This window comes from Panicum hallii, chromosome 3 (assembly GCF_002211085.1).
Source record: "Panicum hallii strain FIL2 chromosome 3, PHallii_v3.1, whole genome shotgun sequence".
Lineage (NCBI taxonomy): Eukaryota > Viridiplantae > Streptophyta > Magnoliopsida > Poales > Poaceae > Panicum > Panicum hallii.
In genome coordinates, this window is record NC_038044.1 from 62,343,849 (window position 1) to 62,368,572 (window position 24,724).

A 24,724-nucleotide genomic window follows, 5' to 3' on the forward strand; every position below is an offset into this window, starting at 1 on the left:
AGAAACATGATGCATCTACGTCTTGATCAGCCGCGAGGCAGCCGAAGAAGGCATGGAACTGTTGCCCTCCTGACGAGAACGGCCTGCTTGTTGCCGTTTGGTATGATCGACCGTCGTGGTAATCCTTTTTTTCTTTTGTTTCCGCGGCATCTGCCATCACTAGATGTGATGTGGCGGCAGCCCTTCTTTTTTTTTTCTTGGATGGATGCTTCACGCCATCGTTTATTTGGCCGTTCTGACTATTTCCTTTCCCCTGGTGCTATGATCGTTCAAAGAAGACGGAATCTTGAATTTTCTCTACTGCTAAAAAAAGGCGATTGGGAGATTTTTTTTTTTCATCCCCACTAACTCGGCGGTTTTCGTCATCCCGATTTTGGCCAAATTTTTCAGGCCGCGACTTTGTTCGGCCTTGGACAAGGACACAACGTAACCTACTACTGTGCCTTGGCGTGGAGTGTGCCATAAACCTACGTACCACACCCCTCTCTCTCTCTGTCAAAAGAAAAGCTACACACCACAAGTGCCAGGTGGCTGGTTTTCGAGCATGCTGTAAAAACCGATGTATCGGATGCTGCCATTTTTGAGGGTAGGTGCCGTGAACCTGGCCGTGCGCCGTCGAGCTTTTCAAGCTGACAAGGCTGTCGTGCTCTACCGTTGGTTTGTTGCTGACGAGGATGATCGCGGTTTTTGTTTGGTTTTTGAAAGGTTGGCAGCGATTTCTGGTAAGCTGATTCGAAGACTACTACTGAGGGCGACATTTTTGTTCTGGTTCCACTGCCCCAGACTGCTGCGGGAGCAACACTGTCACTCTGAACTCGCTTTCTTGTCACACTGGACACTGCCCTCAGAATTACTTTATAATCCATTCTCCGATACTGAACAAACGAACATTTGTTTTCACCTTTGAAGTGTTTTTGCCATGAGATTCGTAATTGAAAACATTCGCGACATTTGAAATGTGTGATTTCCCACAGAATTGAGGGATCCATTTGTTACGTGTGAAGTTGCCATGGGTGAAATTCCGAAGGCAGATTGCTAAACAAATTTTCACAGAAGATACTGTTAAATAATCATAATTCAAAAGAAGTAAAGTTGAAAATGTTTGGAGATAGCCATACACCCTGCTGCCACGTCACGCCGTCATATGCTCGTCAGCAGCCGAGCCCATGCCCATCCCATTGCACGGCACGCTGCCTCCCCCATGTTCCCGGCGCCGCTCTCCTCCCTCCTATAAATCCTCCCCACGCCGCACGGGCGAAATCCAAAATCAAATCCAAATCCGAGCCCCAATTCCAGCCTCCACATCGCGAGCGAGCACAAGGCGGAGCCCCCAGCGCCAGCGCACTGAGCAGCGGGAGGAGGAGGAGGAGGAGCAGCCAGGGCGAGGCGAGAGATGGTGGGGACGGCCGGCGGCGTCGCGGAGGAGGCGGTGCGGCGGTGGGTGGCGGCCGGCGGCGGGCGCCTCGTGCTGGACGGCGGGCTGGCCACGGAGCTCGAGGCCAACGGCGCCGACCTCAACGACCCGCTCTGGAGCGCCAAGTGCATCCTCGCCTCCCCGCACCTCATCCGCAAGGCAAGCCGCACCACCCTTTCCCCCCAAAACCACCACTCTTCCGGTGAAGCAGATTCAGCTGGTGTGCTACTTTTTTGGTGATTCGTTCGATCTCTGCCTTCTGTTCTTGGGGAAAAAACTAAAGCTCGCGGCGATGCGGCCGTGTCGCAAAATCTAATCTTTTTCCCTTTGTTTGTCCCAAGATTGGAAACAAAATTAACAACTGAAACTCCTCGAGTAGTCAAGATTGTGATGTCATTGGGATCACAGTTCACCACTAGTTCCAAGGGTGTTGGAACTCGGAAGGAAATATCGCTGTATAAAAAAGAATATGGGGAATGTCCCCACAGCTCCACTAGAGTAGGTTGCCTAGTACAACGACATGAACAGCGCAGTAGCATGGTACTCTTATGCTGGCATATGGGCATGTGGTGGGGATTGGAATAAAAGTTCAATAGTTCATGCTTTGCTGCCAAATTTGCTCATTCATCAAGAGACAGTTTATGCCTACCTACTGATTTTGGTGAGCATTCAGGAACAAATTTTGCCTTTTGATGATTTTGAGACTGGCTTGATCTGGACCAGTCTTAGGCAGTTGGGCACAGACTGTATGTCTGCATCGCAACCATGTATTTTGCTGGCTGGTCCAGCGTAGCAAATTCCCGGATCTTATCCAGACTTAGACTTATCCTCAACCGAGTCCATCACTACGGCCCTTAGAAATCAGGACCCATGTTTGACTTAAATCATGGAAGCTGAACTAATGTGTGTAAACTTCTAGGTTAGCAATGGACTATTAGGTGCGATCAAAAATCAAAATAAAAAGGAGAGTAAATAGAGATTTCTTGTGGTGATCAGTTGTTCAAATCTCTTTGTTCTGTCTGCAGTTACCTAAGAAACAGTTCTCTCTTTTTTTTTTTGAATTTTGATTTAAATAGTTATACTTCCATACGCAAACAGCCATTTTCAGATTGTCATGGCATATTAACGTCCCTTTGTTTATTTGGTGAAACAGGTCCATATGGATTACCTAGAAGCTGGTGCAAACATTATAATCACAGCATCATATCAGGTTCCAAGCTGTAAACACCATACATTTTAGTTTTATGTGATGTTCATTTGTCAACAGTACTGACTGCCATCTTGGATATTGCAGGCCACGATTCAAGGGTTTGAGTCAAAGGGTTTTTCAAAAGAACAAAGTGAAAACTTACTAACAAAGAGTGTCGAGATTGCACAGGAAGCTCGTGAGATGTTCCTGAAGGAACATTTAGATCAATCCATTCCTGCACAAAAACCTATTCTGGTTGCAGCTTCTATAGGAAGTTTTGGGGCTTATCTTGCTGATGGCTCTGAGTACAGGTATATAGCTATTTAATTACAGAGAACATGCTTTCACATACGTATGCCAGACATTGACTTCTGGTTTGCTGAAATTAGTGGGGACTATGGTGAAGCTGGTACAATAGAATTCCTGAAAGATTTTCATCGGCGGAGGCTTCAGGTTCTTGCTGAAGCAGGTCCTGATTTGATTGCTTTTGAAACGATCCCCAACAAACTTGAAGCTCAGGTCTACTATTTTGTGATCTTAATCTTTTGCCTTGCACTTTATATTCATCCTTGTCAAATAGTCTCTGATTGTTGGCTAGTTTTGTCTTTTAGGCATATGTTGAACTTCTTGAGGAATGTAACATACATATCCCTGCATGGTTTTCCTTCAACTCAAAAGATGGAGTTAATATTGTGAGTGGAGACTCGTTGATTGAATGTGCTACTATTGCTGACAAGTGTGCAAAGGTTGGTGCTGTTGGGATAAACTGCACACCTCCAAGATTTATTCATGGACTGATACTCTCCATTCGAAAGGTATCCACCACCTTATGCCCTCAATTACAAAATTAGTTCCTCTTAGGCATGCAAAGTGCATATCAATGATTTGCATTCTTCTTCCTCTTAGGCATTGTACTGATCATTGTGTTGAGCAGGCTGCAGTTCTATTTATTTTGACTTGCTATGTTTCATTACCACAGATCACAGACAAGCCTATTCTGATATATCCCAACAGTGGAGAAAGATATGATGGTGAGAAAAAGGAGTGGGTGGTAAGTTCATCCAGCACACTTAAGCTTATTCTTATAGCAGCTATCTTCTTTGGAACATGAAAAAATGACAATGAAATACCTGGTTTTATTTCTTTTCTTTTTTTTATTTTGTCTATGCTGTTTGGGTTTTCATTCCACCAAAGTTAGAAACGTAAATGCACGCATGTCCTTCCTAGGTGCAAGGAAAGTTGTACTAGAACAGCTTATTGTTGTATCTTCCTTTTCCCACGAACAACATGGCTATTCAGTCTAGTATTTGTGGGGGACATTATGAAGGGGAGATGCATTCTCTTATTTCTTTTCCTTTTGGATACATATGCATAGCCGACATTGTGCATTTTTTCCCCTTCTCTTCAGTATTTTTTTCCTTGTTAAATACAAGCCATCCTTTTGTATTTCTAACCAAATATAGTATGTCAAAACAAACATGGGGCGGTCTGAACTCTGGAAGTTTCATATGCTGTGCAGGAATCCACTGGTGTATCGGATGGTGATTTTGTTTCCTACGTAAATGAATGGTGCAAAGATGGGGCCGCCCTTATCGGAGGCTGCTGCAGGACAACTCCAAACACCATCAGGGCTATTCACAGAACTCTAAACCAAGGCTCCAACACGCAGCAGTTACCTGTGGCATAGAGCTGTGCTCTACTTCCAGATGCGTATCTCCTCGCGGTACCTTGACCAGCGGCCTGATGTACTGTTGCATATCCTGCAAATGATATGGTTCTGCAGCTATGTCTGTAAATTCCGATGTATTTCTGAGTTCTTAAGCTTTTGTACTTGGAGGTACAGCTAGTGAAAGGATAGGAAGCAACATCGATGATCGAGTTCTACTGAGTGGGTGAAACAACTTGCGGCTGAGTTGATTAAGCGTTAGTATCACTACTAAGAGTTAAAGAGTTTGTATAAGTGAGAGTTGCTCTGGAGATGCTATCTTGCAATAAGAGTACTACCACTTCCCTGTGAAATATTTGTTAGACCATGAGTTTTAGCTGATAAATATGCATGTCCTGAAATGAAAAGTTCTTATTTCTTCTATTTTGTCAGCGCTGAGCTTCTGTGAGGGCGTTAGATTTATCAATCAGCCATCAATTTTAGTCTTCACAGGGTTATCACTGGTAATCAAAAAGTACAATAGCAGCTTCCTTTCGTAAATTGTATGGCATCTAAATGCTAAGATCTTTACCCACTGAAAACAAATCGAGTAGCACAGCCCAGTCACAAAGGTAGCTAACATGGACCATCTAACAGTAATATTGTAATGACATCTAGAGATAACATGAAGTAGAAAACATCAAAGCGTTAACAGTACTTCCATTACCCAGAAATTAACAGTCTCGTCCGTGAGCAACATGGCATAATTGTAGCTCAAACATTCCACAGCCCCAAATGAAAAGGAAAAAGAAAACAAATTCAGAATTAAATGTCACTTGCAGAGCTAAGTAAGGTCAGCTAAACTGACAGTAGACCTGCATATTTTAAGCCATGATCTTGGCCGATCTCATGTAAAGGCTGTCCACGACCTTCCCGACATTCGTGATTGTCTCGAGCGTAGTGGGGAAGATCTCCTCGGTCTTGGTATCCTCGAAGATGATGAGGCAGCCAGCACCCTGATCCAGAGTCCCCGCAAATTTCTTGTCAAGGATCATCTGGGACAGCTTCTTCTCAACATGGCTGATTGGCAGCTCAATCATCTCGGCTATGTGTGCAATCTCCACCCTCGAGTAGGGCTCAATCAACCTGCAGAGGTTCTGCTCCAGTAGGGTATCGTACAGCGACGAGAGGTGCCTGTGGACGATAGGATCTTCCTCCAGCTGGGCTTTGTAGTCACGGAGAGCAGTTTCAAAGTACTTCAGAGACCTTTTGGAGTAGGCATCGGCCACAGCTTTCATGGCATCAACATCTGGACCCAGATACTTCAGACCAGCCTTTGATGAGATGATTCCTGCAACATCATCAGCTTGATTGACCATTATCTTGCACAGAAGCATGTACTTCAAGCTGAAGATGGCCTTTGGATCCTCCAGAGAACTGAAAGCTTCAAATGCTTCGAAGAAGTAGCTGTAAGCAGTCTTGTAGTCCTTTTCTTCAGCATGAAGGATTCCACTCTGCAGATCAATGATGCCCTGCTGAGATGGTGGCACATAAATGGCATTGGCTGCAGTTCTTGCAGCAGTGAGAGAAGCTTTGGCCTTTGGCAGGTTTCTCAGAGAGAAATGGAGTTTGCTCTCCAGAAGGTCAATGTCCACAAGAAGCAACTTGTCGTCCAGCCTCCTGACTTCCTTGATGAGACCAGAAAGGAGCGTAAGGGCCTCAGTATACTCTTGATTCTCTAACAGAAGGGCTGCCAGCCTTGCTTCCACACGCTGCCTGAGGAAGGTACGCTTCTCTGCACGGGTCCATTCTACCATCTCCTTGCAGAGTGAAATCTGAAGCTCAGATGTTCCAGGTATCTTGGCAACAGCATCAATGATGCCACGCACAATCTTCGCAGTCTTTGCCTTGGGGATCTGTGCAAAGAAGGGCCTGAGCTGGGTCAAAAGATTCCTGAGATCCTCAGCTCTGTTTTCTTTCGTGAGGTAGTTTGTCAGATTTGTAATGGCAAGCTCTTTTACTCTCAGTGCATCCGCTGAAGAAGATGGATCTTCGAGCACTCGGTAGAGGATTGAGATGGACTCAGAAGCATCCTTAGCCTCCTGAGCCTTTGATATCGACTCAGTGGTAGCAGGAAGGTACGATGATTGCACCGAAGTAGACATCACCACTCCCTATTACAAGAGAGTTTACCACAAATGGTTAGAAAATAAAACAGGATGGCCAAAATGTAGAAGAAATAAGTAATACAAAGTTGGGCACTGCAGGATATGTTATTGCACATAATCACATATACGAAAAGAACTCTACTTACAAAGTAAATAAACAACTTCAACAGAAAACTAAGAATTAATCGCAGTACAGAGATATTTGATCATGCCTACATGAAAAATGTATGCAAATGGAACCAGCAATCATGCACTTAGTATGGCTTCTTTAACTAACAAAAAAAATGGACTTATGATTTAGAAACCATTAGAAGAGTGAGATACTGTGCATTCTGAATAAGCTTGGACCATGCCACGCTGCAATTGAGATACTACTTGTTTCTACCTAAAACATCAATGGACATGGACCCATGACAGGGAAACAAAATTGCAAGCACATTGTTTCATCTTGAATGGTTGAACCAAAACCACGGAATTTCATCCAAAATCGTTAGAAGATCAATATACTGGGCATAGAACTAAAACAGTTCCGTAAATCTAGGCACAAAGAGGAACCCGACACTTAGTCGTTCGGCGAAACCCGTCCATCTCCTCTGGTAGAGGTGGCTCCTTGAACTAACAACCTAGCCAACAAACTAAGCGCGAAGGAAGGGAGATGCTGTACTCGGAGCAGAGCAAGGGGGACGAATCCTCCCCGGATTGCGCCGAAAACGGCGTCACGGCTACGGGCTTCCGAAGGGCAGCACGCACAATTCAGCGAGCAGACGGCTCGACTGGTAGTGGGTAGGGCAAGCGCAGCGAACAAACCCGCAATTAACAGGGAGGCGGCGGGGCTCCGATCTGATCCTACAGTTCGCAGGGAAGAAGAAACGAACAGATCCCACGGGAAGAACGACCACGGATCCGTGCAGGCAAGCTAGGTTCCGTTTACCTTGCCGACGGAGGGAGAGGATGTCGATCCGAGCCCGGGGGGAGGCGGCGACGGCGGCGACCTTCTTCGTCGGAGCGGGGTGGCCGGCGGCGGGCTCCGGTTCGGTGGAAGGAGGCGTGAGGGTTCGGCTTCTGGATGCTGTCTCAGTTGGGTCCGCTCAGTCAGTTTGAGATTATTACTCTGGTTCTAAATTAAAAGGAAAGAAAAGGCTTTTCTTGTTTGTAAAGAAAGAAAAAAAGGAAGGCTTTTGTCCATTAGGCCCAGTTAGGAACGGGCCGACTTCGTGTTGCTTGCTTTTCCGGAGGCCGCCTAGGAAGAACACTCGGATTTGTTCTGACAAGAAGAACAGTAGGAAGTTCTCAAAAAAGAGGAAGAAAAAGAACAGTAGGGTTGATTTTATTTTGATGCTGCATTTCGTGAGTTACTTATAAATTACTATTCTTAGATTTAAATAATTATTACATCATTATGACATCACTATTTGGCTAGACTGGCCTGCCAGACTGCCACCGACAAGCACCTAGTAGTTGCTGCTATAACAAAACTTGAGGTCGTTTTGATATTTTCACGTGCATAATTTTTATTGTGTATCTAGATACTGTGTATATCTATATGCATAGCAAAATCTATGCATTTAGAAATGTCAAAACGATCTATAATTTGGAACGAAGGAGGTATTAGCGTGCACGTAAAATTTTCCAAGCCACTTTTCTGAACAAAGACTTGTGCACGTAAAAATTTCCAAGCCACTTTTCTGAACAAAGACTTGAACACAAATCCTGTCAAACAGTGGAAGAATCCGTTGAACATCCTTTGTAAAGTGCTCCTTTGCTGTCCAATGTTGGAACGCTCTTAGTCTGAATAGTGAGCTAAAAATTGAGCCGTATCAGCTACTGGAAGTTTTCAGGACAGTGCTACAAGACCCTTTCTTCATGGAGATTATTGTTCTGATGAGCTAGAGCATCTGGGGGTCTCGAAATGCTTTGATATTTGAGTCAGAAGGCCACACAGTTCATAATGTCCTAGAAAGATTCAGAGTTCTTAGACATGTTCAAGCCATCATAGTTTTGGCTAGAATCATTTGTAACCTAATACCTTTTACCTTTTCTTAATATATAACCAGTAAGGGAGCACTTCCTCCTGTTTCCTAAAAAAAACCAGTCAATAAGAGTCATTTTGGTTGCACTGACTCTTGACTCTGATTGCATCGTGCCGTCGCACTTGTGTGTTCATCATCCCCGACGAAATATGATGACATTTGAGAGCGTCCAAGATTTTCTCAACACACGTCTAAAGGCTACTTTTGACCCAATCAAAGTATTAGAAAGGATTAGCGCGCATGTTTAACTTTTCAGTCACTCTTCTGAATGACAACTTTGCAGGGAAAAAATACTAATTGTCCTTCACTCCTTTCCAGTAGTCCGTCTGCTGGCTGCTGATCCAGAACCGCTCGGATCAGGGTTGTCACTCCTTTCCAGTAGTCCGTCTGCTGGCTGCTGATCCAGAACCGATCGGATCAGGGTTGTAAAGGGTCTTAAATTTTAGTCTAATTTTAGTCTAGATAATTTAAAGAATCGAGCTCTAATTTATATAATTTAAGTTAAAAATATATAAAGATCAAGTTGAATGGCGAAGAGAGCAACGGTATGTTTCCTTACCACCCCTCAGCCGGGGACACGCCATCTTGATCTGAAGTTCTGAACATCAGCTGGCTGCACGATTTAGAAAGAAGGTTGCTGGCCGGCCAATGGCCATGGCTTCTCATCGCCGTCTCGTTTTCGCCCTCACCACCGTCGTCGCCTTGCTCCGCGCTGTGGCGAAGGACGACAGCATCTTGCGGCCGTGGCCGCCTGACTGCTCCACGGCGAACAACTACACGGCCGGCAGCCAGTACCAGAGGAACCTCGCCGAGCTCCTGTCCAGGCTCCCCGCGGCGGCCGGCGACAACGGCTGGTTCTACAACGGCAGCGCCGGGGCGGGCGCCGACCAGGTGTTTGGCCTCGTCATGTGCTACGCCGACTACAACGCGACGGCGTGCCTGGACTGCCTCTCCAGGGCGCCCGCCGGGATCACGACGGTGTGCCCGGGCAGCCGGAGCGTCCGCGCCATGTACGACGCGTGCGTCCTCCAGTACTCGGACGCACCGCCGATCCCGGCCACCGCGGACCTCAACTACTTGTACAGAGTGTACCTGAGTTTCCCTGGGGTGGACGTCACCTCGGAGGGACTGCGGGAAGCCTGGGTGCCGCTGATGAGCGAGCTCACGGGCGGCGTCGCCGCCTCGCCGCTGCGGCTCGCCAACGGCAGCACGCCGTACTCGAGCTCGCAGGACATGTACGGGCTGGCGCAGTGCACGCGGTACCTCAACGCCAGCGAGTGCGCGCGATGCATCAGCAACTACGCCAGCCAGCTGGGGAAGCTGTTCCCCAACAACTCCGGCGGCGTCGTCAAGGGGTACAGGTGCTACCTGCGCTACCAGGTGGCTGCGCTCGACATCACCCTGCCTCCGGCGCCGGCGCGGTCGCCTGAGCCTCACCCTTCTAGTTCCCCCCGTAGCAGATTTCCTCAAAACGCTTCAGGCTCCACGACAGGGTCGGGGGGGTTAAGCGACGTTGCCCTGATACTACTCGTGTCCATCGGTTCCGCCTCGATCTTGATAGTTCTGTGCTTCTCCGCGTGGCTTCTTCTCCGGCGTCGGCGTCGGAAGATGGCTAAACTCCACGAGGAAACGAGGACGATGGAAGACGAGTTCGAGAAAGGAACCTGGCCAAAGCAGTTCCGCTACGACGAGCTCGCCATCGCGACGGACAACTTCTCGGACAGGCGGAAGCTCGGGGAAGGCGGGTTCGGGTCGGTGTACAGAGGATTCCTGAGGGAGATGAACCTTCACGTCGCCATCAAGAGGGTGTCCAAGGGCTCCAAGCAGGGGAGGAAGGAGTACGCCTCGGAGGTGAGGATCGTTAGCCGGCTGAGGCACCGCCACCTGGTGCAGCTCGTCGGCTGGTGCCACGGCGGCGGCGACCTCCTCCTTGTCTACGAGCTGATGCCCAACGGCAGCCTCGACAAACATCTATACAGTGCAGACAGCAAATTACCATGGTCACTTAGGCAAGTGTTTAGCAAATTATTAGGATTAACATCATGAAGACTACAATTACTAATGGTAAATTGTTTAAATTATGCAATTTTGTAGGCACAAGATTGTGCTCGAAATCGCCTCAGCGATTCTTTACCTCCACCAAGAATGGGAGCAGTGCGTTCTTCACAGGGACATCAAGCCGAGCAACGTGATGCTGGACGCCTCCTTCCACGCCAAGCTCGGCGACTTCGGGCTGGCGAGGCTCGTCGACCACGCCCGGGGCTCGCACACCACGGTGCTCGCCGGCACGCTGGGGTACATGGACCCGGGGTGCAGGGTGAGAGGCAGGGCCAGCGCCCAGTCCGACGTCTACAGCTTCGGCGTCGTCCTCCTCGAGGTCGCGTGCGGCCGGGGGCCCGCCGTGGTGCTCGACGACGACGCCGTGATCCACCTGTCGCGGCACGTGGCGGAGCTCAACGGCCGGGGAAGGGTCCTCGACGCCGCCGACCCACGGCTGGGCGGGGAGTTCGACACCCGGGAGATGGAGAGCGTGCTGGTGACCGGGCTCTGGTGCACGCAGGAGGACCGGAACACGAGGCCGTCCATCAGGCAGGTCCTCGGCGTGCTGCAGTTCGAGCTGCCGCTGCCGAGCCTCCTTGAGAGGGCGCCGGTGGTGGTTACAAGCCGCCGGCTGGCCTGCTGATGAACTCTGATCTATCTTCTCATGGGAGAAACAGCACCTCTGGAATGTCAACAAGTATCTAGCAGCTGTTGTGAATGATCTTGTCTGAACCTTGCGTTATGATGCCTATTTCACCTTTATTTATGAACAGATTTTGAGTGTCAAGATCCCTTATTGCCATTCCGTCACACCATGTCCATGGTACCCATTGGAGCCGCCGGCGCCGGTACTGATCGTCGCAGTGTGCCGGAGCTGCCGGTCACAGGAAACAGTGCATCGGCCACCGGCGGCGCAAGGCGTGCTGCGACGGCCGGCGACCTCGCCGGGAGGATCGGCAGCGGGGCGTCGAACCGGAGCGCGTTCACCGCGTGCCTGACGGTCGGTCTCAGGCTCCGGTCCGGGTGCGCGCACCAGAGCCCGACGACGATCACGCGCTCCATCTGCTCGGCGTCGTAGTCTCCGCCCAGCCGCGCGTCCGCCGCGTCCCGGACCCTCCCGGCGACGTGCAGGTCCCGCATCCTCTGCGCCAGGTGGACCGTGCTCCCGTTCGGCAGCGTCGCCACGGGGCGCCGCCCGGAGGCGATCTCGAGGAGCACGACGCCGAAGCTGTACACGTCGGACTCGACGCTCGTCCTCCCGGTGGCTACGCACTCCGGGTCCAGATACCCCGTCGTGCGCGCCGGCGTCGTGGTCCGCGACCGCCGGCCGCCGTCCTCGACCGCCCTGGCCAGCCCGAAGTCCCCGAGCTTGGCCGTGAACGCCGCGTCCAGCATCACGTTGCTCGGCTTGATGTCGCGGTGCACGACGCGCGGCTCCGTCTCCTTGTGCAGGTACACGAGCGCGGAACCGATCCCGAGAACGATCTGGTACCTTGCCCGCCAGCCGAGCTGCTTGCTCGGGCTGTGGAGGTGGCTGTCCACGCTGCCGTTGTGCATCAGCTCGTAGACGAGGAGGAGGTCGCCGCCGCCGCCGTAGTTGTAACATTCCATGTTTGTACCTTAGGGTGTTTACATAGCAAAAATTGTGAATTTCAAAAACTTTTGTGGATTATCTTAACTTGAGATTGTTGTTGGATTTTATTTGATTGGTTTTCAAATTGCTTGGTTCAATTGAGTGGGATTTGAATTTGAATGGGCTACTCAAATTCAAATCCAACCTTTAATCCCTAAATCCCCTTTGGACCTATAGCCAGAAACCGGCCCAACTCGTGCAGCCCGAACCAACCCACGTGCGCAGCCCAACAATCTCTCTCCCTCTCTCTTTCTTTTCCGCGAGCCATCCCGCAGACCCCGGCCCAGCCCACCGACACCAGCTCACGCGCGACCCTTCACCTTCCCCTCCACCTGGGGCAGCTGACGGGCGGGACCCACCCGTCAGCTTTCCCTTCTTCCTCCGCCCGCTCACCATCCCGGCTCGTTTCGCCCCCGTCGCCGCTCGCCCCCGCCTCGCGACAATAGGCCGTAACCGTCCGCGCCCTTCTTTTCCCCTTTCCCTTCCGCCGCGGCCCCGCTCCCTCGTGTCATCCGCAGCCGCCGGATGCCCGCCGCGTGGCCACAGCACGGACGCCGGGCATCGCCGCCCTCGGCGTCTGGGGCCGCGCCGCGATCCTCGAGCCGCCCCCTTAAGTACCCGAGGCCGCCGCCTAGACCCGCAGTCGCAGCCACAAACCCTAGCCACCCGTGCCCTTTTTCCAGTCCGCCGCCGCCGCACCAGAGGAGAGGAGGAGGAGCAGGAGGAGAGCACGAGGAGGAGGAGGACGCCGCTGCCGCCGGAGCGTCTTCACCGAGCCGGCGCCCCGATCGTCTACACCGGCGAACCCGCGCTGCCCGGCCCTGCACCACCTCGCCACGGCACCGCCTCCCCGCCGCACCGAGCACCATCCTCTTCAGTCCCGCCGGTGAGGTTCACCGCCGCCGCTCCTTCTCTTTCCCCACTGCTACCGGCAATGTCGATGAACCTTCCGTAGCAAACCCTAGGGACCCCCTTTCCCTTCTGGCCTTTGCGCCGCTTCTTGTGCAGGAGCCCGACGCGCCGCCGTCTTCCCCGCTATCGCCGTCATCTCACTGCCGCCGAGTCGTGCCGCGGGCCCAGGATGCCGGTGCCCCGCGCACGGCACGGCCACGCCGAGGCCCTGGGATGCTAGGACCCGCGCGCGTGTGTGCACGCCAGCGCCGCGAGGCCAAGCCGTGTCCCCGCCTCACCGCGTCTCTGCTAGGCCACACCAAGCCTAGACCGCCCTGCCTCGCCGTGCACGGCAACCCCGCGACGTGGCCGCGACGTCGCGTTCGCGTCGCGGCCAGGCCTTTGGGACATTTCCCCGAACACCCTCCGGCGTTCACACTCGCACACGCCCACGGCGCCCACATGTACACACACACACACACCTGCCGCACCAGATCCGGGCCCCGCCACACCGGATCCCGCGGAGACTGACGTATGGGCCCGACCTGTCAGCGAGAGGGAAGGAAGCGGAAACAGCCAGCGAGGAGGAGAAGGCGAAGCAGGAGAGGGCCGCCAGCCCATTGCGGCCCAAGGAACATCAAGGCCCAAGACGAGCCAGCCAGCCCGAGGACCGAGCCGGCCTGCTAAGCCGCAGGCCGAGTTGACCACGAAGCTTAAGCCGAACCGAGATGGGCCGTGAGCCGGCCCAGCACCCCCCCCTTTCGGCCCAAAATCGAGCCAACCCCTTTTCTTTTTCCCTTAAACCCGGCCTGACCCGAGGGACCCATCCGTCAGCCTCGGGGTGAGGCTGACCAGTGGGACCTGTTGACCCGTGGACCCCTTGACCGTTGATCGTTGACCGGTCAACGCTGACGTCAGCAGGGCCCACTGCTGGCGTCAGCAGACCTGGACCCCCTGATGACGTCATGCTGACATCAGCATGCCACGTGGCACGCCCCGGATGCTGCCACGTGTCTCTGTTGACTAACTTTCTTTTCCAGAAATTTCATAAATAGGTTTTTGCTTAGAAAATTCATAATGAATCAACCGGACCTCCAAAAATTATGAAACCAGTTCCATAATTCTTCTAAAATCATAAACCACCCGTTAGAGTAGGCTTTGTGGTGATTTGGATCTTATTTATAGAGTTTTGTGCATTTCTACACTTTGGTCCCTACTCTTACTCGTATTTACGAATAGGATCCGACCACGAGGAGTTGACCGACGGCCAGGACTACCCGGAGGCCCAGAAGGACTTCGAAGAGATGCCAGGTTCACGCCCATCTACGATTTGAATTCCTATTAGGCATTGCTTGTAGATATGCTATCGTTGTATGTGTACTTGCATCGAGATGAACCTGCATGGTCTATTTTATGTACCTTACTCCTTGTCCTCCTATCTCACTTGTTTATTATATGAAATGCCTTGTAAATCCTTGAATGTGTATGTGTGGGAATGGATGGATAGTCTTGGCGTGTGTGAAGTGGTACTCTTCAGGAGTTGGTGATTAGGGTTTTAGCCGGGAGTGGGCAACCTAACTCGATCGTGGATTGAGGGCTTGGGGTGTGTATCTTGGCACACCCTACGGAGTACCTGTGGCGGGTACAGTTTTGGTTACGAGTTTGAGGTGTTGGAGGCACCCGTTATGGGTACAGTCGCGGACCACCGTGGTGGATACGCTTTGACGAAGATGCCCGCTTCGGCAGTTAAGGACCGGGTGAGAGTAACTATGACTTGTGGGAATCTGTTAAGCGTGCACACCACTTACCCATTATGAGGGTGGGCCCGGTCCGGGGTTAGCAAGCGCGGTACCAAGCCGGTGGGAAGATCGAGTATTAGTGCAGGGGAAGGAGGTGCTAACCTCACGTTCCCCGAGATGAATGGGAGGCTTCACAGTCCCGGGGCGACCTCCCGTGGGAGGATGCGCCCAAGACCCGGGAAAGCCGGATGGTGCCGTGGCTCCTAGTTCCGTTTCAGTAGACCGGTGTTTCGTATATTAGTCGGCTGATCCCCAGCTAGTGTCGATTCGAGTGGGTCCAGGTGTACAACCCCTGCAGGGTGAAAACTATACGTATAGCCGCGTCCTCGGTCATGGACATCCCTACTCCTCTGTTGCTCTTATTAGTTAGTGTTACTTATAATTTCTACCTCCCTCTAGAATAACTTCCTGCCAGGGGGCAGCTGAGATGCGAGGAGAGGGAGTTCTCGCATCGACTTGGTGGTTTTGGAAGGTGTGCGTTGACCGGGAGTCCGGGATGCCGGAAAGGCCCGAGTCAGGAATGGAAGGAGATGTGTATACTTATATTTATATATATATATATATATATATATATATATATATATATATATATTGCATGCATAGGGAAACCTCAGCTTTACCTCTTGAGCTCTGTTATACCCATAGTATAGACCACGATAAAGCTTGCATTTAGATGGTGATGTGAATCTATCCCATTCCTTGGGGATAGCCTGGTACGATGCAGGATCCGATCCGGAGTTCGACCCCAACGACGACGGATGGTACGACTGAGGCTCAAGCTACGCTCAAGTCGCCTGTGGAGAAGGTTCCCGAAGATGAAGGACGGCCGAAGACCTAGCTACCGCTTTGCGCCTTCTGCTTGTTCGTTCTAGCCGAGAGGCTTGTAATAAATTCCGTATTACAGATCCTTTGGATTTATGTAATAATTAAACCTGTGTTTGACCTTATGCAAAGTATGACTGTGATATTATGCCTGAAATGAGTTCTGTATGTGATAGCGCTTGATTCAGAGACTATCACGATGATACAGGGAGTCGGATTCCTCGATTCGGGAATCCGGTTCGTTTCAGTAGTAGCACCAGCCGATGAGCAGCACGACGTTCCGGTGCCTGAGCCCGCTGATGATCTTCACCTCCGACATGAACTCCCTCCAGCCCTGCGGGGAGGTCTTGGAGACCCTCTTGATGGCCACGTGGAGGTTCAGGTCCTCCAAGAACCCACGGTACACCGATCCGAAGCCACCTTGTCCTAGCTTCCTGTCATCGGAGAAGTTGTTGGTGGCTGCGGTGAGCTCGTCGTAGGAGAATCTCCTTGGCCCAGTGACTCCAGTCCCTCGCTCGAGCTCGATGAGTTCCACGGCTTCACCACGGAAGTACGTCCGTGATCCGACGCATTTCATCTTGGTCGTCGCCGTCGTCCTGCCTTCGCAGCATTGCAAGAGGTACCGACGGGAGAGGCCGAGGAAGAGCAGGAACCCCACTGTGCCGGTGACGGACACGCCGGCCACCACCATAATTAGTTTTAGGCGCTTCCATTCGTCACCGGAGCCACCTGCAGCATGGAAATGTGAAGGTCAAGTGTTACATTCCTTTCGGAACTGATACCGCTTCCAATCCATCAACATATGTTAACCTTATCGGTAAGGGGGGGGGAAATCGAGGTCGCCCATAAACATGTTTATGGATTTACCGTTTTCTTTTAGATAAAAATTTAAAAAAATCCTCAAACTGTACAAAAAATAATCTAGATTACCTCCAAACAATCTAACATGAAAAATAAGGCATCAAAATATATAGAAATAAGAAGACATATGGGCTAGGAGGAAGGGGTGGGCACAAATTCAAAATGACTCAAAATTTTCAACGATAAGAAAAATACCGGGCTAACAATTTTAAGATTTATACATAAACCATAGAAACCTATAGAAAAAATAGAGCATATAACTAATAATGATTAACTGTGAGACCTATCCCTTATATACTGGTGTCTGTTTGGTAGATCTCCCGCTGATTAACTGTGAGAAGTGATTTTTCTGATAGAAGTGATTTTGTGTCTGAAAGTTATTCTCTAGATTGAAATTTTTAAGTATGAAGGAATTCTAAATGAGAAATGAATAAGAAGAAGCTATCTTTTGTACCTTTTGCAACTTCTAGCCCATCATTTCAATCTACAACCACTCATTAGAAAAAAGGAAAAATTCCAATTTTCAACATTTAACTACAAAACCGGATAACGAGAGCCATCCGATTGTTGAAATCGGATAAGTTTGGACCTTTGGATGGTACTGAAGGTGGTTTCATATTTTTTAAAAAAAATTAATTAGATCTAAAAATTAAAACTAATTTATTTTAAATTAGAAAATTATGAAAGTAGTACCAAACTTTTTCTAAAAATGTAACATATCTATTATTGCTCTATTTGAATCTTATTTATTCAAAAATAATAGGCATAGCTACAAGCAAACCAAATACTATGAACATAAAAAAGTTGGATCCGAATAACCGACAAGTAGAGTGCCAATAAATAGGTTACATTTTTAGAAAACTTTTAATACCTGTTTCATAATATTTTTAATTTAAAATAAATTACTTATAATTTTTTAGTTTAAATTTGAATATTTTTAATTTTCACAAAATGAAAACCACCTTTTGTCGGAGGATAGATCCCTAGGTATGCGTAAGGAAGCTGCCATACGAAAAACGAAGTCGGACTCCTACAAGGATTCCTCTATAATCCTACTAGGAGTCTACCTTATAATTCTATTAGAACTCTTACCTTGTAACCGACCAGTAACTCACCCCCGAGATATATAAAGGAGGGCAGGGATACCTAAATCAGCAGAGTAGCCAACAGACAACTCAACACCCAAACGGAGTGCAATATACAATACCTCCAAAAAGGATGTAGGGCATTACGCTACTCTGGCGGTCTGAATCTATCTAAATTTATATTTTGTGTCCTTATTTTTACCTTCAAATTCCAGATCCAGCGATCCCTCACCAAATAATCTCCTACCTCAAGGTATCTTTAGGTAGGTTGATGGTAAAAAAACACCGATAGTTGGTGCCTACTGTGGGGCAGATCGACGAAATCATAGGGCGAGCTTGAAGGACCTCATCTTCAAACTAATTCAACTTTACGAGGACGCTCGGCAACCCGCCGATAACCACTTCGACTTCACGAGGACGCTCGGCGAACCGCTGCTGACTACTTTGATTACTCGTTTCGACTAGAAAACTAGTCGGGAATGAGTCTCACACCGTCGTTGGAATCGATTCCGACTAGTCGGGCTTCATCAACAACCGTTGTGGCTTCATCGACGACCGTCACGGCTTCATCGACAATTGCCCACGAATTAAGCTGTCATTTATACATTTTCCGACTATTTCTTCACAGGATCCGCCACTATTTTGGGTACGCCTCTCGACGGGAATTACCCCGGGGTACCATGATCGACTACTTCTAGGGTTTGCTGCCCACACGATTGGTACATCGAGTACCTAGGGCACCGCCCACGCGCTTGGTACATTGTGGTGTGTCGGGCTCACGGCAGCTGCACCCTACAGACATGCGTGCTGCAACACGCGCTCTCGTCGACTACTTTATGCCAACGAGCATTCTCTTTATCGTAATGCCGACTTCTTATTTCTGCACGTTGTTTTCTCTTAACAGTCGCTAATCTTCTCGGGTAGCACATGCCTTAATCCATAAAACTTCAGCTCTTCTTTCACACCTAACGCCTCTACGCGTACACAGGATAAAGATCTCATGCACGCTATGAGCAACGGCTAAAATAAGACCAAGTGCTTAAGCGCAACAGGCGGACTACTTGGGAGGTTTACATGGTCTAAACAAGAGCTCGACACAGCAAATTTATTTTTAAATCGAATAAATTTTGGAATATTCAATACCAAACATTATGCTATACATAATGTTTGTATTGTCTTTTTTCAGGCGACAACTCTCCAGGCCGCTCAGCGCGCCATCACAGCTAAGCTAGCTCTTAGACTCGGGACTGGACACCAATAACTACTTAACATGGCTTCTACAGCTCGCCTAGCTCGTAAGCTCGGGGGCTGGATGCTGATTCATGTGAAGACTCAAGGCGAAAAAGGTAACCGTATGGTTAAAAAACCAGCGGCGGCCTAAGGGTCCTTTGGGATAAGATATGTTTTGAGCTGTATTTTAACCATCAATTCAGATTCTACTAAATTTTGCAACGTATGCCACGTTCTTTTAGATCGTTTTTCCAAATTTGGTATTTGGATTGAAGGATCGGGGGCTGCAGGATACGTGTCATCAGCGATTTATTTTTCAAATCTATTTAGAAGATAAAGAAAGAAGATTCAAGACTAATAGGACCTTCAGCCTAATTATTCGATTCAACCTAAGCCTTAGGGGCTACTCCATATGGAGTGCGATTTTCATCGCACCTCATACAGAAAGATAATTTTTGAAGACTTGAAATGTACTTGGGCAAGAGCACCTCGCGTCCTTGAAATAGCTAGGAAAGTACTCGGAAAGACATATTCTAGGCCAAGTTCAGAAGAACTTGAAGATGATTCTATAAATACTTGGAAGCCTGCACTACTCGGCTACGAAAAGCTCGGGGGCTTGTCATGGATAGATTCTCATGTACCTGAAAGCTACTCGCAAGAAAAATAAAGTCGGACTTCTACTAGGATTTCTCTGTGATCCTGTTAGCACTCTATCTTGTAATCCTACTAGAACTCCTACCTTGTAACCAACTAGTAACGCGCAGAAGGGTAGGAATACCTAGATCGGCAGAGCAGCCAGCAAGCAACTTAACATCCAAGCGTAGGGCACAATATACAATACCTCCAAACAGGATGTAGGCATTATGCTACTCTGACGGCCTTAACTTGTCTAAATCTATGTCTTGTGTCCTTGCTTTTACCTTCAAGCTCCAGATCCAGCAATCCCTCACCAAATAATCTCCTACCTGATGGTATCTCTAGATAGGCTGATGATAAAAACATCGACACCTTTGAAACCACCTAAAGGGCCAAATTTGCCGGTTTCGATAGTTGGATGCCGGTTTTATAGTTGAATGTTAAAAATTGGACTTACCTGATAGTTTGAGGGTGTAAACTGCACTCTTCGTAGGAAAAATAGTTTAGTAGAGCTTAGCGTGTACTCAGCATAGAAACTGCTCTAGAGGCTTTATCAAACAGATCGTAAAATAGTTGCTACGAATTCTCCAATAAAACCAATTGTTGAGGATCGAGGAAAGGAGATCTGAAACATACTAATAATTAAAAGTTCATCAGATTTAAAACCTGTAACTGTAATGAGTGCAACGTTGAGCTCTGCATTGAAAAGAAACGAAGGCCAGGTGGAGAGCTAACCTTGGGGAGGCGGCGCGATGATCTCCATGGAACCAGCGAGGTTGTACCTGATGAGCAGCTGTATCCCAAGTAAAAGCCAGCGGTGTCGTTTGGGATGTTCTTCCCCAACTCCTCGCGCAGGTAGTGGAGGCAACTGCTGCACTCGTCAGGCAACAAGTCCCGCGGTCCCGCCTGCACTGCGCCAGCGCGTAACATCACCTGCGGCTCTCGCTCCGAGTCCGTGTAGCTCAGGTTGCGGTAGGCGAACCGCAGCGGCGAGCCGGCGGCCTGCTCGGTGAGCTGGCCGACTAGCGCCCACCGCGTCGCGTTCATGCGGGCGGCGTCGGCGGCGTCCTCGAGCGAGCAGACCACCCAGCTCGTGAGGTTGAGTTCGTCGGCGGCGCCGAAGAAGGGCTCGTTCGAGTGCCGGAGGAGGCACCTGTCGTAGTTGACGCTCGCCGACCGGCTGTACGGGCAGCCGGCGCCCACCCAGGCCACCGCGGCGTCCACGCAGCTCATGCACTTGTCCCAGCTGTAGTCGGCGTAGCACATGATGAGGCTGAACACCTCGTCGCGCCGGGTGCCGTAGCTGGCCATGAAGAAGCCGCCGTTCTCGGCGGCGCTCTGGCCGAGGAGGTGGACGAGCTTGTCAACGTTGACCTGCTACGTGCTGCCGGCGGTGAAGTTGTCCGTGGTCGAGCAGAAGGGCGACGGGAATGGCGTGTACTCGCCGCCGACGGCAACCCCGCCTCCTGCTAGCAAGGTGGCCGCGGTGAAGAGCAGGACGGAAAGAAGGCGCCACAGAGCCATGATGAGTGTAGTGCTAGCCTGGTGTTAATGTGAGAGGATTTTCATGACGGCGGTTGAACGTCACGGATCATTGTCTCGGCGGTTTTAGCTATCTGCGTGACGATTGTTTCGAGCTCTCAATTCAGAAATTTCAGTTTTGTGGCAGTGAGTTCAGTGCTTCAGTCGAGAGCCAGTGAAGCTGGGATGATATGGAACGATGACCCTAATAATAAGCTTTAAATGGTAGCAAGGGACCAGGAGAGCAGGAGGAGGCTCCAACGCCCGATTGGATTGCTAGCTGGCGAGTGTGTCCTACTAGTTGGGAATCTTGAGATGCCCTTCACTTCACCCAACTTGTTGCTGCCTCCTGTCTAAATATGTCAGTCAGGATCAGTTGTGATGAACGTCCAGGCATTGTCATCTTGCCAGGAAGAGAATTTTTTATACATGTTTCCTCCTTCCAGGAAAGTGTCTCAGCAGGAGTAGGCCAACATGGTAATACTACCATGTGTTGTATCCTTCAATTTCCAAGGGAGTTGCCTACAGAGCCCACTGGAGGCCAATGGCCCAAAATCACCTTGCACCGATATCTGCAATTGTCCTCCTCTTAATAAAAATACGTGCTCAGATACGGTCGCTAAAACTGATATCTGCAACTGAGAAAGTTGTATAGGAGACACTAGGCGGGGAATCTGAACTCTGAATTGAATTGGACAACTGAATACGACTCTAGGAGTGCTGCAGCATGTTGACTGTTGCGATTGAAAATGTTTCCAAAGAAATTGGACAATTTTGCTTCGGTGTTGGGGACTCCTGGTGAAGTGAGCTGATGCTGACAGAGTGCTGGAATTAACAATTTTAGAAAATTCTAGTAAATCTTAAAGGTCTATGTATGCAAGAGAATATGGTGAAAGTTTAGTCCCACCTTACTAAGTGGAAAAGAGAGATGACGATTGGCTTTCCTATATATAATATATATATATATATATATATATATATATATATAACCCAACGGCCTAAAAAAACATATCAAAATGAGTTAGGGTTTTGCCTCTTCTTGCTGGGTTTTGCCTCTTCTTGCTGCTGCGCCGTTACCGTAGCCTTCTCCATCCCGAGCGCCGGCGTGCACCGGCAAAACGGAGAGCAGGTCTCTGGAACCCTTCGCCTTTAGGATCCTGCACCAGAAGAGGGCGAATAAGGTTTTTGGAAAACGCTTCGCGCGACTGCTCAAGATCTTCACTACGGTGCGTATTCCACCTAACTCCGTCGTCTCACGGGCCAACCGCCTTCGTCGTCTCCAGCAGCGGCGGTTTGTCGTCGTCAACCCTCCAGCCAAAACTCAGTACGTGTTCTATAATCTAATCTACTTCTTAAGCATGTATCTGAGATTCTGGCTATGCTATGCTATTTATATTGTCTAGTATGTTAAATCTATGCATGCTAATTCGTGTGTTCATCATAATTTATTTTATATGGAATTTAATACTGTAAATTGTCTATATTCTCAGCACAGAGTCCATCATGACGTCCCAAAATTTTCTGACCAATGTACAAGAACGTGGCAAGACAACTGAGAAATCAACCGTCCCCCCCTTTTCCATTTCGTATACAGCACGACACAACTCTGATTTCATTTTTGTTAAAAAAAAGTGACAACCTGAAACATTCGTCTAGGATGGATGATTATCCACATGGCATGTGAGATGGTCAAAAGCTGAACATTTCTAATACTATCTCTGCTAAGACATTCATTCAATAGCAAAGCAAAAGAGTAATACTACTAGCTTGCAAAACTTTGTAATTGTAAACCAATTCAGAAAAAAAACTTAAAAACACGCTGTCCTGAAATTTCTGAACAGAGAAACAAAAATCCTCCTGAACTCGGCAAGAAGCTGTCCGCCTGTTACAGTCTGACGCTCCTGACTGCTGACTTTGAATGGTTCATCAAAACTCTGAAGCTTTCCTTCTTAAACACAGCAAATGCGCCAATCACCTGCTTCTGTGCAACACCAAGCTCAATCGCTAGCAAACGCGAGGACTCTGAAAGGTTCCTCCTTGCTGAGAGACTGAACTTCAAACCTGCTTGAACACAATTCCACAGCTGATGATGAATTGAGGTCAACGAAGTCAGGAATGGATTGTCTCAGACATCTGATGGTCTTGCAGAGGCTGTGAGCTTATGCGAACTTACAGAACACAAGCATCAGAATTATGAGATCACCGCGCTGCCGAGCTAGCTCCGCAATTACTGCTGTCACCACCTGCTTGCGTACATCGTCAAGCTCAATCGGCACACAAAGAGGAGATCAGTAGCTCCTCGGTTTCACCAAATGGCGGCACGGTGACAGCGGCAGGACACCAGCGGCGGGGCTGGGCTTCCACAACCACCTCGACACGGCCAGCGCGGCGCCGGACTCTGACGAGCATGTTGGCCTCGTCGTGGGCCGTTACGAGTGAAAGCTGGAGGTGCCAGCAGCCCAGCACCACCACCTCGCCGTGTCGACCACCTTCCTCTGGTCTCAAGCAGCCGTGCCCGTCCAGACGAACGGCCAGCTCGCGCGAGGACGCCCAGGCATGTCGTTCTCCACCGTGCCACTCCAGAACGGTTTTCAGCGGCCGGAAACACGGTCAAATTTCCGACCTGTCCATTCGCCGCCGGTATTGCTCCCGAATTAGGGTGTGTTCGTTTCCTGGGGCCTAAAGTTTAGAGGGGTCACATCAAAAAGAATCTTGTCATTTAGAAGTATTAAATAAAGTCTAATTACAAAACTAATTGCAGAACTCCAGTGCTAATTCGCGAGACGAATCTAATGAGGTATATTAGTCCATGATTAGCGGATGATTAATGTAGCATCACTGTGGCAAATTATGGGTTAATTAGGCTCATTAAATTTGTCTCGCGAATTAGCACCCAGCTGTGCAAAAAGTTTTATAAACAGATTTTATTTAATACTTCTAAATAGCAAGATTCTCTTTGATGTGATGGGTCTAAAGTTTAGAGGGTAGGAAACGAACAGGCCCTTAGTCGATTCCACCGCTGCGGCGGCGCTGCGCCGTCGTCTCGAGCGGAGGTGACAACCCACAGTCAATTCACAAAAATAATCGTCACTTTTTGTCAGGAGCGACGGAGTACAGGAATGGCGGCCCTGCGCTTCTTCCATCTAGGGCGGGAGGGTGCGATGGGCGGCGGTGGGCGGCGGCCGGCGGGACGCGGGAGGAGCGCCTGCAATGGGGCCAGTCCGTTCCAGGGGGTAATTTGTAAGTATTTGGGGTCTTTTTTATAAATATTCGGATCACGAATATTTGTAAGTATTAGTCGCGATCCTAATCAGGAGTATTTTGTAATTTGTAGGGGTTATGTGTAAATACTCGGATCGCGATTATTAATCGCGATCCAAATCAGGATCATTTTGTAAATATCTGGGGGTCTTGGAAAAGTCCGAACTAGGCTAGGCGAGGCCGCGTCGCCGCTGAACGGCCCCAGGTCACAGCCCCAGCTGCTCCCGCGGCGGCGCCGGCGCGTCGACCGGAAGGCCGCTGAACAGCGGCGCCTGCTGACGGCTTCGTAGCAGGGCCGCCGGCTCCGGCCACAGCGACCGGCCAGCATAAAGACTTCGACACCATCGAGCGACCGAGCTGCGCACCCACGATACCCCGCAGGAATCGCCGCCGGGCGCTGGCGACGCAGCAAGCCGCTCACGCCGCCAACAAGGTAGGCCACTGCGGGGGCTCCGCGCGGCGGCTCTCCATGCTGCCATCTGGTTACTTTTACGAGTTC

At 49.6% G+C, this 24,724-nt stretch overlaps 3 protein-coding genes and 1 pseudogene across 3 annotated transcripts; 2 read left to right on the forward strand and 2 right to left on the reverse strand.

Moving 5' to 3' along the window:
- Positions 1-1,179: 1,179 nt before the first annotated feature.
- On the forward strand, positions 1,180-4,631 carry LOC112884429 (homocysteine S-methyltransferase 3). Its single transcript, XM_025949812.1, has 7 exons — positions 1,180-1,573; positions 2,568-2,624; positions 2,709-2,914; positions 2,993-3,122; positions 3,215-3,418; positions 3,583-3,654; positions 4,123-4,631. Exons 1-7 carry the CDS (start codon positions 1,394-1,396, stop codon positions 4,288-4,290), a joined length of 1,017 nt encoding a protein of 338 aa, XP_025805597.1. The 5' UTR covers positions 1,180-1,393; the 3' UTR covers positions 4,291-4,631.
- Positions 4,632-4,934: 303 nt separating this feature from the next.
- On the reverse strand, positions 4,935-7,513 carry LOC112884430 (26S proteasome non-ATPase regulatory subunit 11 homolog). Its single transcript, XM_025949813.1, has 2 exons — positions 7,348-7,513; positions 4,935-6,422 (listed from the first exon to the last, which is right to left on the reverse strand). The coding sequence occupies exon 2, from the start codon at positions 6,411-6,413 to the stop codon at positions 5,133-5,135; it is 1,281 nt and encodes a 426-aa protein (XP_025805598.1). The 5' UTR covers positions 6,414-6,422; positions 7,348-7,513; the 3' UTR covers positions 4,935-5,132.
- A 1,573-nt stretch (positions 7,514-9,086) lies between these two features.
- Positions 9,087-11,228, forward strand: LOC112887209 (L-type lectin-domain containing receptor kinase IX.1-like). Its single transcript, XM_025953334.1, has 2 exons — positions 9,087-10,455; positions 10,541-11,228. The coding sequence occupies exons 1-2, from the start codon at positions 9,095-9,097 to the stop codon at positions 11,127-11,129; spliced, it is 1,950 nt and encodes a 649-aa protein (XP_025809119.1). The 5' UTR covers positions 9,087-9,094; the 3' UTR covers positions 11,130-11,228.
- Positions 11,229-11,293: 65 nt separating this feature from the next.
- Positions 11,294-20,967, reverse strand: LOC112885629 (annotated as a pseudogene).
- Positions 20,968-24,724: the final 3,757 nt, after the last annotated feature.